The sequence below is a fragment of the Pseudonaja textilis genome, chromosome 1 (assembly GCF_049901715.1).
Source record: "Pseudonaja textilis isolate UNSWEBS1 chromosome 1, rPseTex1.2, whole genome shotgun sequence".
NCBI classification, from domain to species: domain Eukaryota; kingdom Metazoa; phylum Chordata; class Lepidosauria; order Squamata; family Elapidae; genus Pseudonaja; species Pseudonaja textilis.
The window spans coordinates 220,688,206-220,702,031 of record NC_141990.1 but is presented as its reverse complement, the minus strand read 5'-3'; the positions used below and the strand labels follow the sequence as shown (position 1 = coordinate 220,702,031).

General features: G+C 42.7%; 1 protein-coding gene across 2 annotated transcripts in view; it reads right to left on the bottom strand.

Annotated features, from left to right (window-relative positions):
- VIL1 (villin 1) overlaps nucleotides 1–13,826 on the bottom strand; it is a 45,291-nt gene that overhangs the window by 29,598 nt on the left and 1,867 nt on the right. Inside the window, exons 2-3 of one of the 2 annotated variants that reach the window (XM_026708102.2) lie at nucleotides 1,793–2,019; nucleotides 1,557–1,694 (exon numbers count right to left, since the gene is read on the bottom strand). In XM_026708102.2, coding sequence (XP_026563887.2) covers nucleotides 1,557–1,678 — 122 coding nt within the window. In that variant the 5' untranslated portion in view covers nucleotides 1,679–1,694; nucleotides 1,793–2,019. The remainder of the gene's footprint in view (nucleotides 1–1,556; nucleotides 1,695–1,792; nucleotides 2,020–13,826) is intronic. The other variant, XM_087920550.1, reaches the window with a different exon arrangement.

Here is a 13,826-nt window from a genome sequence, read left to right as displayed (position 1 = left end):
TATGTTGGCTAACATAATATAATTTTTGAATTGCTTCAGTTTTAAACCATTGAATTCTTTTCTCAAAGTAGCTGAACTTTATATCAGGGTTCAATATAAGAAGTAGGCAGGGGTGGGATTCAAATAATTTAACAAGTGGTTCTCTGCCCTAATGATTTCTTCCAACAACCAGCTCACCAAACTGCTCAGAAAGTTAACAACCGCCGGAAGTAGGGTTAATCAACTGGAAGTAGGGCTAATCAAATGTGGTCATACAGATACTCCTTGACTTACAACCATTTATTTAGTGACTATTTGAAGTTACTACGGCACTGAAAAAAGTGACTTATGACAATTTTTATCTGTATGACGGTTGCAGCATCCCCATGGTCACATGATCAAAATTTAGACGCTTGGCAACTGGTATGTATTCATGACAGTTGCAATGGCTGAAGGTCCTGTGATCACTTTTTGCAGCCTCCAAATGGAGCTAAGATCCATTTAAGAACCACATTACTCTTTTTACAAATGCAGGGATTCACTGTGGTGTGAAAGCTCGTAAAATGGGGCAAAACTCACTTAATAACTGTCTTCCTTAGATACAGAAATGTTGGGCTCAATTGTGGTCATAAGTCAACAATTACCTGTATAGTTAAACCTGACTGATAATGGAGACCCAAACGCTTCAGCTGTTGTTGGAGAACTGATTTCCCGATATCTGTTATACCATTACCCACCTGTTCCTTGAAATAGGGCAAATCTAAGCAAATGCAGCTATTATCTCATTAGGGACCCTAATTCTCAAATGACAGCTTTCAGAGGAACCTTCTTAGGATCCCATGGAGAAGTTCACTTGGTTCTTTCTGAATCTGAGACTCTTCATTCTGCATTTTTTGTGGGGGGCAATTCCCTTTCATCCAAAGCATGGCCTAACACATCTATGGTCTGTGGGAAGCTTTTTCCTTCCTGAACGTGACTCTTTCTCCCTCCAAAGGTTCACACTGATTCTCTAGCTAGACCGTCTGTCCAGCCTTTGTGCGAACGTAATTTTCAGAAGGGTCCTTGATGTCTTCATTACCCGAACTAGGTAACTGATGCTGTTATCTAGTTTAGGTAATGAAACATCTGCAAGGGAACAAGAGAGCTCAGAGAGCACCAAGGACCCCTCGTGTCACCCCTGAGCTGCAAATATTCTCCTTTATTGGTACAAAATTAAGAGTTACGTGCAGGGGGATTCCGTTATCATCAGTTCAGAAAGGCTTCTCACCCCGGGAGAACCGATGACAGCACTGGAGAGCTCAAGGGATGAGAGCAGCTCCAGAGAAACCTCCTGTTTGGATTGTAAAGCTTGTGGTTTGTCTTCGGCTATCACCCTGCAAACACACAGCTTTCAGTCCTTATCTTTGAGCAGGGCAACCGTGGGATTATATAAACCAAGTTGGAGCGAGGAGAAGCTGAGCGTCAGGCTCCAGCAGACTGCAACACCCCCCACAACCCATTCCCCACAGTTCCTGATCAGGCCCAGTGAGGCCAGTGCCAGGAGCTGTCCCTCTAGATCCCCAGAAGAAACTTCTTACCTTGGCTGGGCTGTCTGCTTAGTGGGCACGCAGCACCTTGGAGAAAGACTGTGCCTGAACAGAGGAAGTGCCAGGGCAACCTTTGTTCCTTCCTTCCCTCTGTCGCCACCAGCCTTTGCCATATAAGGGCAGGAATGCCTAGGAAAGTAAGAAGGAGAGCCAAAGTCCCTGCAGATTCACCTGAGTTGTGTCCTTGGCCTGGGTAAGATCTAGCTTGCAGTTGAAGGGCTACTCACCTGTCTTCCAGAGGAAGCTGGACTCACCTGTGACCTCCAGAAAAACAAATGCAGCCTGCTTGCCACTTGATTTTGGTAACACCCCACCACCCCTTTTTTCAATCCTGGTCCGAAAAGATGGGTGGATGGTTTATTGAGTGTCAGTGAAGAGCTGAAAGTTTGCCTTCAGACTGGTCATCATTTCATTGCATTTAATTTACTCTTCCTCCTTGGTCCATGTCTTCTTGCTAATTCGGAAATAACAACCAGATGGTCAATTGCCCCACTAAGGCTCAGGATCAGGGGTGGTATTCTACTGGTTCTGCTAAGCCGGTAGCAGCAATGAGCAGCCGAAACTGAACTAATTCTCTCTGTCGCTCTGCTGTTGGGCCCATCCGCCTGCCTGGGCTTCCATACCAGGATGGGATTCTACCAGTTCGCACCTATTCACTGGAACTGGTTATTAACATTCTAAGCAGTTTGGAGAACCTGTTGTTAGAGGAAATTGCTGGCCTAATCCTGTAAGGAAGGCAGGAAGGAAACATTCTGGTGTTGCTTACAGAAACTGCCTCTCTGTTAACTCTTATTATGTTCTTGGCAGGACTAGACTTCCTGTCTCAGGAACGTCTCTGGAGTTTTTTTCCCCTCCTTTGCTGGTACTTTGCTTGTGTGGAGTGACCATTAAAAGTTACAATGGCACTGAAAATAGTGACTTATGACCATTTTTCACACTTACAACTGTTGCAGCATCCCCACGGTCATGAGAGGCCAGGCGAGATGTGGGCCTCGATGTGAGTGATATTGAGTAGGCCACACCCAGCCAATAACATGACCACTAAGCCATGTCCACCCAGTCACATGACCACCAAGCCACGCCCACCACCTAAGCCACGCCCACAGAACTGGTTGTTAAAAAATTTGAATCCCAACCCTGTCCCATACTCACCTTTATCCTCTGATTTTGAAGCGCAGCTGCTTTGCGTGGCACAGAAGAGTGTTGCGCGGCAGCTGCTGAAGCGTCCGGGATTGTGCAGGATTGCAGGAGGTGAGTTAGAACACCTCTGCACCTGCAGAAATGCCCCTGCCTCTGTGCAAAGTGTGTGTTTGGTGCACGTACACAAAGTGTGTGCACGTGTGCAAAGCATGCCCACCAAGCCACACCCACCAAACCGATGGTAAAAATATTTGAATCCCACCACTGCTCAAGATAAATCATTTTCTTCATAATGGTGATATACTCCCCAAAGGAGCAATGCTTCTGTTTTTCCAAAACATTATCGTTCTGTTTGTCTTGTTTAGTTTATATTATTCTTATGTACTGTTATTTATTACTTATTAGTTATATTTCTATCCTGCTTTTCTTCCAAGAGCTCAAGACAATTTATATGGGGCTATCCCTGCAATTGATTGCCACAAGAGGGTTGAGAGTGAGTAATTGGCCCAAAAGTCACACAGTGAGTTTCCATGTGAAACTGCACCTTCCCAGGCTTAGTCCAATATTTTAACCATGATGGTTGTTTGATTAGACAGTCTGGCAGCCATTTTGTGAAAGAACATTCGTGAGAATTAGGCTTATTCTTTTATTAACTACCCTGTGAACATAAATCTAATTTATCTGCTGTGGAAAAATTACTCAAGAGTAAAGAAGGTTACAAAAGATAAGCAGGCTAAAACTGTCCAATTGAAATGCAGGTCCAGATTTTCTGAGAGTTAATAGCGTGCAAGAGTCCACGATGAATCCAATCAAATGAAATATTTTTATTACGATCATAGATCAGAAAAGAGTACAAGGCTGAACCATTGTCCTCTGGGAAAAGTTCATTCTTTTTGTCTGACGGTAGTAGTAGAACATCATAGGGAGGAGACAAAAAATGCCAAAGGAAACCTGACCCTGGGTAGACCAGTGGCAAACACTTCCCCTGTGGCCTCAAATTTCCACAGCGCAACAACATCCTAGTGCCAGTTAGTAAATCCAGTATTCTTAGTAAAGTAGATACAAATGATTCCTGCCTTGTCTCTAGAATATTTTTTTTTCTGCTGTGGCACCCAGCCTGTGGAACATCATCTCCCTTCACCACCCCAGGTGAGAATGGCCCCATCTTAGTTGTCTTTTCAGATGTCCCTCAAAACATGAAGTGTCAACAGGCTTATGGGTCTGAAGGAAATGGTGATTTAATGAGGTGGCTCATTTTAAACGCCTGATGCTCTCACTTAGCCTTTTAATAACAATAATGTTTTAATTGTGGTGATTTTTTAATATTATTTCATTTTTTTATTGTATGCCACCCAAAGTCAGATTTTTGTGAAATGGGCAGCCACATAAATAGAATAAAGATATAAATAACATATGTCAAGTTTATGAATTTGATTTGATTTTGCAGGAACGTTTTCTACAACGTAAGCACAATAATCACAAGTGAGACAGGAGTTGTCCTTTGGTACTTTTCATACAGCCTGCTTCTTACCATGATATACTCTTTCAGGGTATAGTATCTATATTTACTGAACAATGGCATTAATGAGAGAGAGTACATCTTTTCTCTTTTATCCCAAAAGGTTATAGTTTATTCACATTTCAGTTCTAGAATCTAGTGTTACAGCTGTTCTTGGATTGTATCATTTTAGAGAACAGGTAGAAAAATGATCTTTGGAAAATCAATAGATATAAGGAAGGAACTATTCTCTGTCCAAACTGTTCTCTCTCCAAGAGGGAGGGAGGGAGAAAGAGAATTTGCAGAAGGGAAATCTATGTGGAAGAACTTTCAAATAAGCTGAAGTGACTCTACTAACCTCATGGATTATTTCTACCAAATAATTTAGTAATCTATTGTCCTCAAGTCCTCTACATGCAGGTCTTGGTGTGTTCGGGTCTTTTCCCGTGTAAGATTGAGGTTATCTTGGTGACATTTCGGTGAGGTCCCACTCGCCATCCTCAGGCTGGTGCTTTTGGCTTCATGCCAGTACAAGCAGTGTGTGATCGGAGCTGCCGTCTCTCTATAAATACTGGTGGTGGGGGCTGGTGTGCTGGGCTGGTTGGCTGTGCTGCTGCCTCTTGATTGGTTGATGGAGTTGATGTTGGTATAATGAGCTGTGTGATGGCCTTGTGAGTTTTGTTGTGGAGATATCCTGGATCTTGTGCTGTAATTTCCTGGGTTGTTTGTTTTGTAGTGATCTTTTTCCATTAGTCTCTTCCATTACAACACGGGACACCACCACCAATCCCCCTGATCAGACTCAAGGCCAAACCCATCCTATAAACGAAGGACAACCACCATCCAGAAACCAGACCATGGCTGCTTCACCAGCTGTCGCACCCCCCAACCCCAAAACCAAACAAGCTGACACACACCAAGAATACAGACCCAGACCCCAAACTCGAAGCCAGACCAAAACCCAGAATGCTATATCACAGCCACCCACTCAGGATATCACATCAGAAAACTCAGGAAATTACACCACAAGAACTCAAGAAGTTGTAACACAGCAAATGACCCAGGAAATCACAGCACAAGACCAAGGATACCACAGCAATAAATCTCACAAGGTCATCACACAACCCATTACCCAAGCCATTACAACACAGGAGACTAATGGAAAAGAGATCAAAACACAAACAATCCAGGAGATTACAACGCAGGACCCAGGATACCACAACAAAAGAACTCACAAGCCCATCACACAACTCATTACCCAAGCCGTTAAAACATGAGAGGCTAATGGAAAAAATCTGGGACATCATGTCTCACTCCATCCACCAACGCCACGTTGCACCACAGACTGTCCAGGAGTTGGGGATGCTTTAGTCCAGGTGTGGGAGGAGATCCCTCAGGAGACCATCCGCCACCTCATCAGAAGCATGCCCAGGCATTGTAGGGAGGTCATATAGGCACATGGAGGCCACACACGCTACTGAGCCTCATTTTGACTTGTTTTAAGGACATTACATCAAAGTTGGATCAGCCTGTAGTGTTTCTTCCCACTTTAATTTTGAGTGTAACTCCAAATCCAGATTTGATTTCCATTGATAATTTTTGTGTGATTTTGTTGTCAGCACATTCAACTATGTAATGAACAAAGTATTTAGTAAGAATATTTCATTCATTCAGATCTAGGATGTCTTATTTTTGTGTTCCCTTTATTTTTTTGAGTAGTTTATATACTTATACATAAAGATATACATATACATATACATACACATACACATATACATATATGTTCTGTGTCACCTTTCCTCTTTCCCAAAATATGAAAGAGTACAAACTCACACCAACACAGGCAGGCAAGCTGGCTTGGACTTCACAGAGTTAATTCTTTGGAACTGATCATATTCTTGGCATTCCCACATGTCCTGCCTGCCAAGTCCAAACTGATAAAGTTTTACTCACAGAAAATCATGAGGCAGTCCACAAAAATAGTCATTCACGAAGAAAATCTGAAGTAAGGTTAAACTTTGTCCCGTTCAAAGTTTCAGGAGAAAACACACCCACTTTTATCCACTGTGGGGTGTGCCTCAATGACTCAGCTCACTCTCTGACCCTCCCACGCCTCCTACATTGCTGCTCACGTTTCTCCCTACGACGCTGCTTAGGATCGAGCCAACACTCTTCCTCTTTACTCCCTGTCAGGGGCTGCTCCAATATGCCTTCCTCCTGATTAATCTCAGGCTGTTCCTCTCAGTTGTCTGATGGAACCTGAGGCATTATCAGGGAGGAAGGTCTTGGGGAGGAAGGCATTCCCAGTTCCTCCTCCTCATCTTCCAGATCTTCTTCCTCTGACAGCATAGGCTCGGGAATCGAGGCCACAACACACACACACACAAACACACACACACACACACACACACACACACACACACACACACACATATATAATACATATATACATAGTGACATATTTCTTTGTAAATGTAAGAAAAGATTCTGTTTATCTTCACCATTAAGATAGCAGAAATAAAATAAATCACCAAATGAAACTCTTACTCCCTGTGCCAGCAGGCAGAAGGCTTTCTGAAAAGTAAAACTGTTCAAGTTGAGGAGTTCTTGTAATGGCATATACAGAACATTTAGGTTCAGTGCAAGAAGTAGTTTCTTCCTTATCCAGAAATCTATGTGGACAGAATCGTCTACTCAGAAGGAAGCCCTGCCTACCCATTCACTTGTTCCAGCGTAAGGAACCACATATTTGTTGGATTCTGGATGTCCTCTGAAGATTCCCTTTCTGCAGACATTTCATTGCCATGTTAGGTAACATCATCAGAAAAGAAGCAAGCTCAGAAAACAACAAGAAGCAATGCAGCCCTGAGTATTATATATTCTCCACTACGGTGCCACAAGTAATAAGAAGCAACCAAAAAATGTAGCATCTATAATATAGGGACATTGTCAGATGATTATGCAACTTAGGTGATTTTCTTATAATGGGAAAATCAGATACAGAAGATAAAGATCCATAACAGAGGTGGTATTCAGCAGGTTCTGATCAGTTTTGGAGAACCGGTAGCGGAAATTTTGAGTAGTTCAGAGAACTGGCAAATACCACCTCTGACTGGAGATTTTACAGTATCCTTCCCCTGCCATGCCCACCAAGCCACGCCCACAGAACCGGCAGTAAAAAAATTGAATCCCACCACTGATCTGTAATGGTTATATGGAAGAGAAAACCCACCTTGAGGTATAGGGATTAGTTGGACTGAAATCTGTGGATACTTACCATAGGTAAGTATTACTTACTCCTAGCCATGAAAATTCACTGGGTGATTATTTTACTATTATGTTATGTAAAAAATGCAAGGAAAGAGCATTATGTATGTTGCCTTAAGCACCCAAAGGAAAGACAAGGTACAAATCTAATGACTGAATACAACAATTAATTGTGACAATTGAGTTTGTCATATGAGGATAACAAAGAATGTACTATTAACATTCTTTCACTGCTTCTGTCAAAATAGCTAGTTATTTGAGTTTGTCTTTCAAGGTTTAAAAGTTTGGGAGAATGGAATATATACACATCTCTTCCTGAAAATTGGAGGCATGGCATGTACTCCAAATTGATTAATTTGCACTAGCTAGTAAATGAAAATATAGTCCACAAAGATACTACATTGCAAATGGGTCAAAACATAGGAAAAGTTCACCTTGTCTTAAGAAACCAAAAATCTAAGAAGAGACAGGAGAACTTATAGCTCAGAATAGTGGGAGTTCTGATTTTTTTTAGAAAAAGAATACTAGTTAGTAATTATGTTATTCTTTTGTGCTATTATTTTGCTAACCATCAATCTCACAAAATTGAAATCAAGATAATGAGCATGGTGTGTTCAAAAATGACTTTTTGTGAGTTCCTCAGTGCAAATGGTTTAACTTTTCTGTTGCCATTAGCAGAGAGAATGGGAAGGGACAGACAAAAGAGATGTCCCTTGTTACAAAGTTAAGTACATACCCAGAGTAGAAAGATTATATCTTAAAAAGAATCCTTCAGTGTTGGGATTCAAATTTTTTTAACAACCGGTTCTGTGGGTGTGGCTTAATTGGTGGGTGTGACTGGGTGGACGTGGCTTGGTGGTCATGTTATTGGCCAACTCAATATCACTCACATTGAGGCACGCATCTCTTCACCTGGCGTCTTGTGACTGTGGGGATGCTGCAACAGTCGTAAATGTGAAAAATGGTCATAAGTCACTCTTTTCAGTGCCATTGTAACTTTGAGTGGTCACTCCACACAAGCAAAGTACCAGCAAAGGAGAGGGAAAAAACTCCAGAGACGTTCCTGAGACAGGAAGTCTAGTTCTGCCAAGAATTTAGTAAGGGTTAATGGAGAGGCAGTTTCTGTAAGCAACACCAGAATGTTTCCTTCCTGCCTTCCTTACAGGATTAGGCCAGTAATTTCTTCTAACAACTGGTTCTCTGACCTGCTTAGAATGTTAACTGGTTCTAGAGAATAGGTGCAAACTGGTAGAATTCCTCCCCTGGAACTCTTCAAGGGAGAGGCTGAGCAACTTAAACAAGTATGGGAAAACAAGGATCCAGAATTGATAATTAAAGGGCAACATTACGTAAGAGATATATTCTTTGATTATTTCTTTAAAGGGAGAATGCCTGGCAGAGTTGTCTTCTAAGCCAAAATGATAGTTTGGGAGTTTCAAGGCACATCCTGGCTGCAGAGAGAGACATTTGTTTTCTGGTGGTTAACCCACCTGCTTATTCCAATATCAACCAGCTGTTCTTCCACTTATGGCACCAATAAAAACAAACAGCAAATGGAAATGAGAAAACATTTATGATGTTTACTCTGCCCAAGCTTGTGGACTCTCTACTTTCTTTTACAACAGCTTAGAAGTTAATTAAAGCATGAAAAGAGCCAGATAGTTAATGGACCCTACATCTCATTATATTTCTAGAACGACTTTTTTCTCAGTTAACTTTGTCCTTGATGCTGCATAGAAAATGTCCATTCAAATTTCCAGAGTTATGTTAATAGTTACTATTGTGCAAAGGGATATCTTGTGAGTTATCCTGAGCTATAAGAGTGCATTTAAGGAGGAGACATACACATGGATACAGATAAAAAGTTGCGCATCATGTGGAAAATGGAAACAAAAATAAATAAAGTAGATGAGGAAGAGCATAAAAATGGACAGATGACTGAGCTGTCCGAATGACTAAATAAACGCAAAGGGTTGGAGTCAAACTAAAATTAACAGTTGAAAAAAGTAATATTCTGATAGCTTCAAGGCTGATTTTATTTATTTATTCAATTTTTATATCTCAATCCAATTGATTTATTATCGCATAAGCTTTTGTGAACTACCATCTACATCATCAAACAAATGATTACCATCTTGTGACAGAGAGATATTCTGTAACATTCATCACTGAATTTTACAGATAATCAGAGTTGGAAGGGACCTGGTAGGTCATCTAGTACAACCCCAGCCTAAGCAGGAGACCTTACACCATTTCTGACAAATGGCAGTCCAATCTCTTCTTGAAAGTCTCAAGTGATGACCCCTTCCTCTCTGTGGCAACCCCTCAAATATTGGAACACTGTTATCATGTCTCCCCTGGTCCTTCTCTTCACTAGATGAGCCAGGCCCAGTTCCTGTAACCATTTGTTGTATGTTTTAGCCTCCAGTCCCCTAATCATCCTGGTTGCCCTTCTCTGCATTTTTTCTAGAACCTCAACCAAAACTGGATGCAGTACTCTTAGGTCTTACTAAGGCTTTCTAGAGTGGTATTAGTACCTCACTTGATCTTGAGTGTATCCCTCTGTTAATGCAATTTAGGATTGCGTTAGCTTTTTTGGCTGCTGCTGCACACTGCTGGCTCATATTTAGTTGGTTGTCCACTAAGACTCCAAGATCCCTCTCACAGTTACTGCTATTGAGCCTGGTTTCACCCAGTCTTTATGTGTACTTTGGGTTTTTCTTGCCTAAGCATAGGACTTTACTTTTCTCTACATTGAATTTCATTTTGTTAGATATGGCCCAGTGTTCCAGTCTGTCAAGATCCATCTGGATCTTGAGTCTATCTTCTTGGGTGTTAGCTATTCCTGCCAGCTTAGTATCATCTGCAAATTTGGTAAGTTCCCCTTCTATTCCCTCATCTAATTGGACGAACATATACGAACTGGAGAAATTGGAGGGAAATGAAAAGTAAAGACACTGAAATTTGTCTCTCAGTGCTAACCACTAGTGACAACTGGGGGTAACTGAGACACTCCTGCACTGATTCCAGTATTGGACACTTCCACTCAGCCACTGGCCTCTGACCTTTTAACCTCGGCAACAAGTTCATGGCTGCACCCAAAGAGTCACGCTCTTGCTTTGTACGGATGGGGAGCGCAAACATTTAGTTCCAATAGCTTTCGTGCCTCCCGTGTCCATTGTTTCTTTATTGCCTTTGCTTCTTTGAGGGCATCCTGCTCTGCCATAGCTGTACAGGGAGAGGAGCAAAACTTCCAAACGGCCCCGGGGATAGGGTGCAGTTGGTGAGGAATGGTGTCCAGACATTGCAGCATTTTGCCTTTATAGAAGGGAGGGGGAAATCCTGGAGCCGGGCCATGGTGACGATTCCCACCAATGCAATATCAGTCACCCTGCAACTGAAAAACCTCCAAACCTATACTTATCACCTATCCTTTGAAGCACTAGCTGGTAGAAATTAACAATTTCCGGAGTGGTGTAGTTTTTATGTATGGAAAGGACCTGTATTCCATTCCTCTTAAATGGCCAGTTTCAATGCTCTTTAAAATTAATAAACGGATAAATATAAAATGGCAATTTGGCGAGACCCCCGTTCATTTTAATAGGTCCCCATGTAACAGTGAAGCAGGGATGTGACATGGTGTTACTTTCAGCAACACCTTGAAGCTTACAGAAAAATGCTGTTTCTGTTGCTCTCTGCATTACTGGTCTGAACTGGTCCGCGCAGCTCTTTAGCCACAAAAACCAACAACAGAAGACTTTGCTTTCTACTAAGACGTCTCTTCATTTCTGCAGTTTCTAGTTCTCATCCCCTGTTGAAAAGTAGATGGCATATTAATTATATATTTGTTTTGGAATTTTGGAAACAGGTGACTGACTATACACTGGAGTAAATTAATCTCTCTCCTTCTCATATACTGCATGCAGGCTTACTTTTGCCCACGGCTAGGCTGAGTAATATGATACCGTCCAAATAATTTGCGTTTCAATTCTCATTCACCTTATGACATGGTTAATGGCAAAGGAGAGGAGAATTATGATTTGAGATCTCTGGAAGATACATGATCTCAAGTCTATGTTAGTTGTTTAAAACAGAAGCCTCCAACCCTGGTCCGTGGCCCTCTGCCAGGCCACAGCCTGTTGTGGACGAACATGCGTGTATGCAGTTGCATTTGTGAAAGCGGCACATGCACATGTGAAACCATCCCCTCTCCTTCCCCCTCACTGCTGCCGTCAGTGCCACTGTGCCGAGCCGGAAAGATTGGGGAACTCTGGATTAAAACATCAGCCGTTAACCTTTCACAGAGGAGACTGTTTTGCCTATTGATCTATTTCTGTTTCAAATGTTCCCATGAGTGAGAAGATTCAGCCATTCACACAACATGCAAAGCCACGATTTGCTTAACCATATTATCATAAGGCAATGCACGTGGGGGGGCACGCCCCCTGTGCATGTGTGCACGATCCCTATGTGTGCCGTGCACCTTTGCGCATGCATGTGCAACGCCCCCTGCATTCCACACATTCCTGCCCATGTGCACGCATCTGCGTGCCCCCTGTCCCCCACACCTGCGTTGCAACTACCCGACTATCAGCTGATGGGTGGGCAGCAGGTGTGCTTGTGCAGTGGACCTGCTCTGGGGCGACGGCTCGCATGTCGGCGGAGAGGGCTCTGGGTGCCACTTCCAGCACGCAGGCCGTAGGTTCACCATCACGGATCTAGGCTATTCTTAGCTGGATTTGTATAATCAGCTCTGCCCAAACCAAGCAAACTACATTTTGGCTTGTACGTGTAAAGCCATCCACCCTCTGAACAAAAGAAAACACCTTCCAGGGCTGTGATATGCTTGTTTTTGTTGGTGAAGCCCAGATGAAAACTCACACATGACTGGAAGGATGACATCCAGTGGACCAGCTAGGCATACTTTCTAAAAAGAACTTCAGAGTTGCCCAGTATGAGATGGAGGACGTTGGGGCCTGAGAAAAATAATAGGTACTAACATGATCTGCCTGGCCCAATTTCTCTTCTAAGATTCTTCATGTTGTGGCCTGCCGGCAGCTGAGGGAGCTGGCAGCAGAGTCGGACAGTAGCGAGGAGGTTGGGGAGGAACCTGGGCCAGTCTTGGAGGCTGAGGAGGGTTCAGATGAAGGTTCTGCAACAGAGGCAGGGATGGGGCCAGGGCAGGCTGGCAGTCATCAGCTGCCTTCAGACTCAGCAGTGAGACGGGAGAGTGTCTGGAACTGGTTCCCAGCCTGCGCATGCGCAGGGCTACCAGAAGACAAAAACAATTGAGAAAGCAAGGTCGACTCAGGAGTAAGGCCACATCTCAGAGATGATTGGCCCCTCCCATAGGACATAAAAGAGGAGCAAGCGGGACGTGAGCTTTTGCAGGAAGCAATTAATTCATCTGGTCGATTCAAGTTTTGAAAAGTTCTATTTGACTCTGTGTCAAGTTTGGCCTTGCCCTGCATTTGGCAGTTAGTTCTCTGGCAGCATTCCAAGTGCGATAAGGTGGATGTTTATAAACATTCCCCTGAAAGACTGTGAAGCCTTGTAGGCTGTGAATAAATGTAATTCACAGCTGTGGAAATAAAAGAGGTTTTGCCAGGACTAAGATTGTGTTTTATACTTTCTAAGGAAGCCTAGGTTGTAACACTTCATAAGATTCTCTAAAATGATCATTTATCTTAGCAATTAGAAACAAGAGAATAAAAAGATAGTTGGGTTTATGCTGATTACGTTGCTATTTTTCTCTAGCAGGCACTAGAATTCAGTACAATCACCTTTCCTCAGCTCCTCACAAAAGGACGCTTTTAGTTTAATGTTCAGCTTTCTGCTTCTGTCATTCACAAAGAACCTGTTACATACTTGATGTCCTGCTAGACAAAGCATACATTCAAACAGTTACATTCATCCTCTCTATCTGAAAGAACACTATAACTATGGTGTATGGGTATGAGCAGGTAACATTAGAAACCAGTGGAGAAAGTGGTGGTGCTCCAGATGTGGCAGGACTCCAACTCCCATCAGTTTGGGTGCTGATGTAGAGAGGATAGAAGTTCTAGTTTAATCAAATTTGGCAGAAAACCTACTGCCCACGTACTTTTAGTAAGGACAGAACACAAAGAACAGATTGTTGTGGGTATCCACCCTGCAGCTTGATTATTGCAATGCTCTCTGTCTTTGAAGATCATCCAGAAGCTTCAACTAGTCCACAAAATGATGGTGCCAAGAATAATGGGCATGCCTCTGCTTCACAAACTGCACTGGTTATCAATTTGCTTCTGGGTGTAATTCAAGGTGCTGGTTGTTAGCTGTAAAGCTTTATATGGCAATAGGGCCTGGTCATTGAAGGG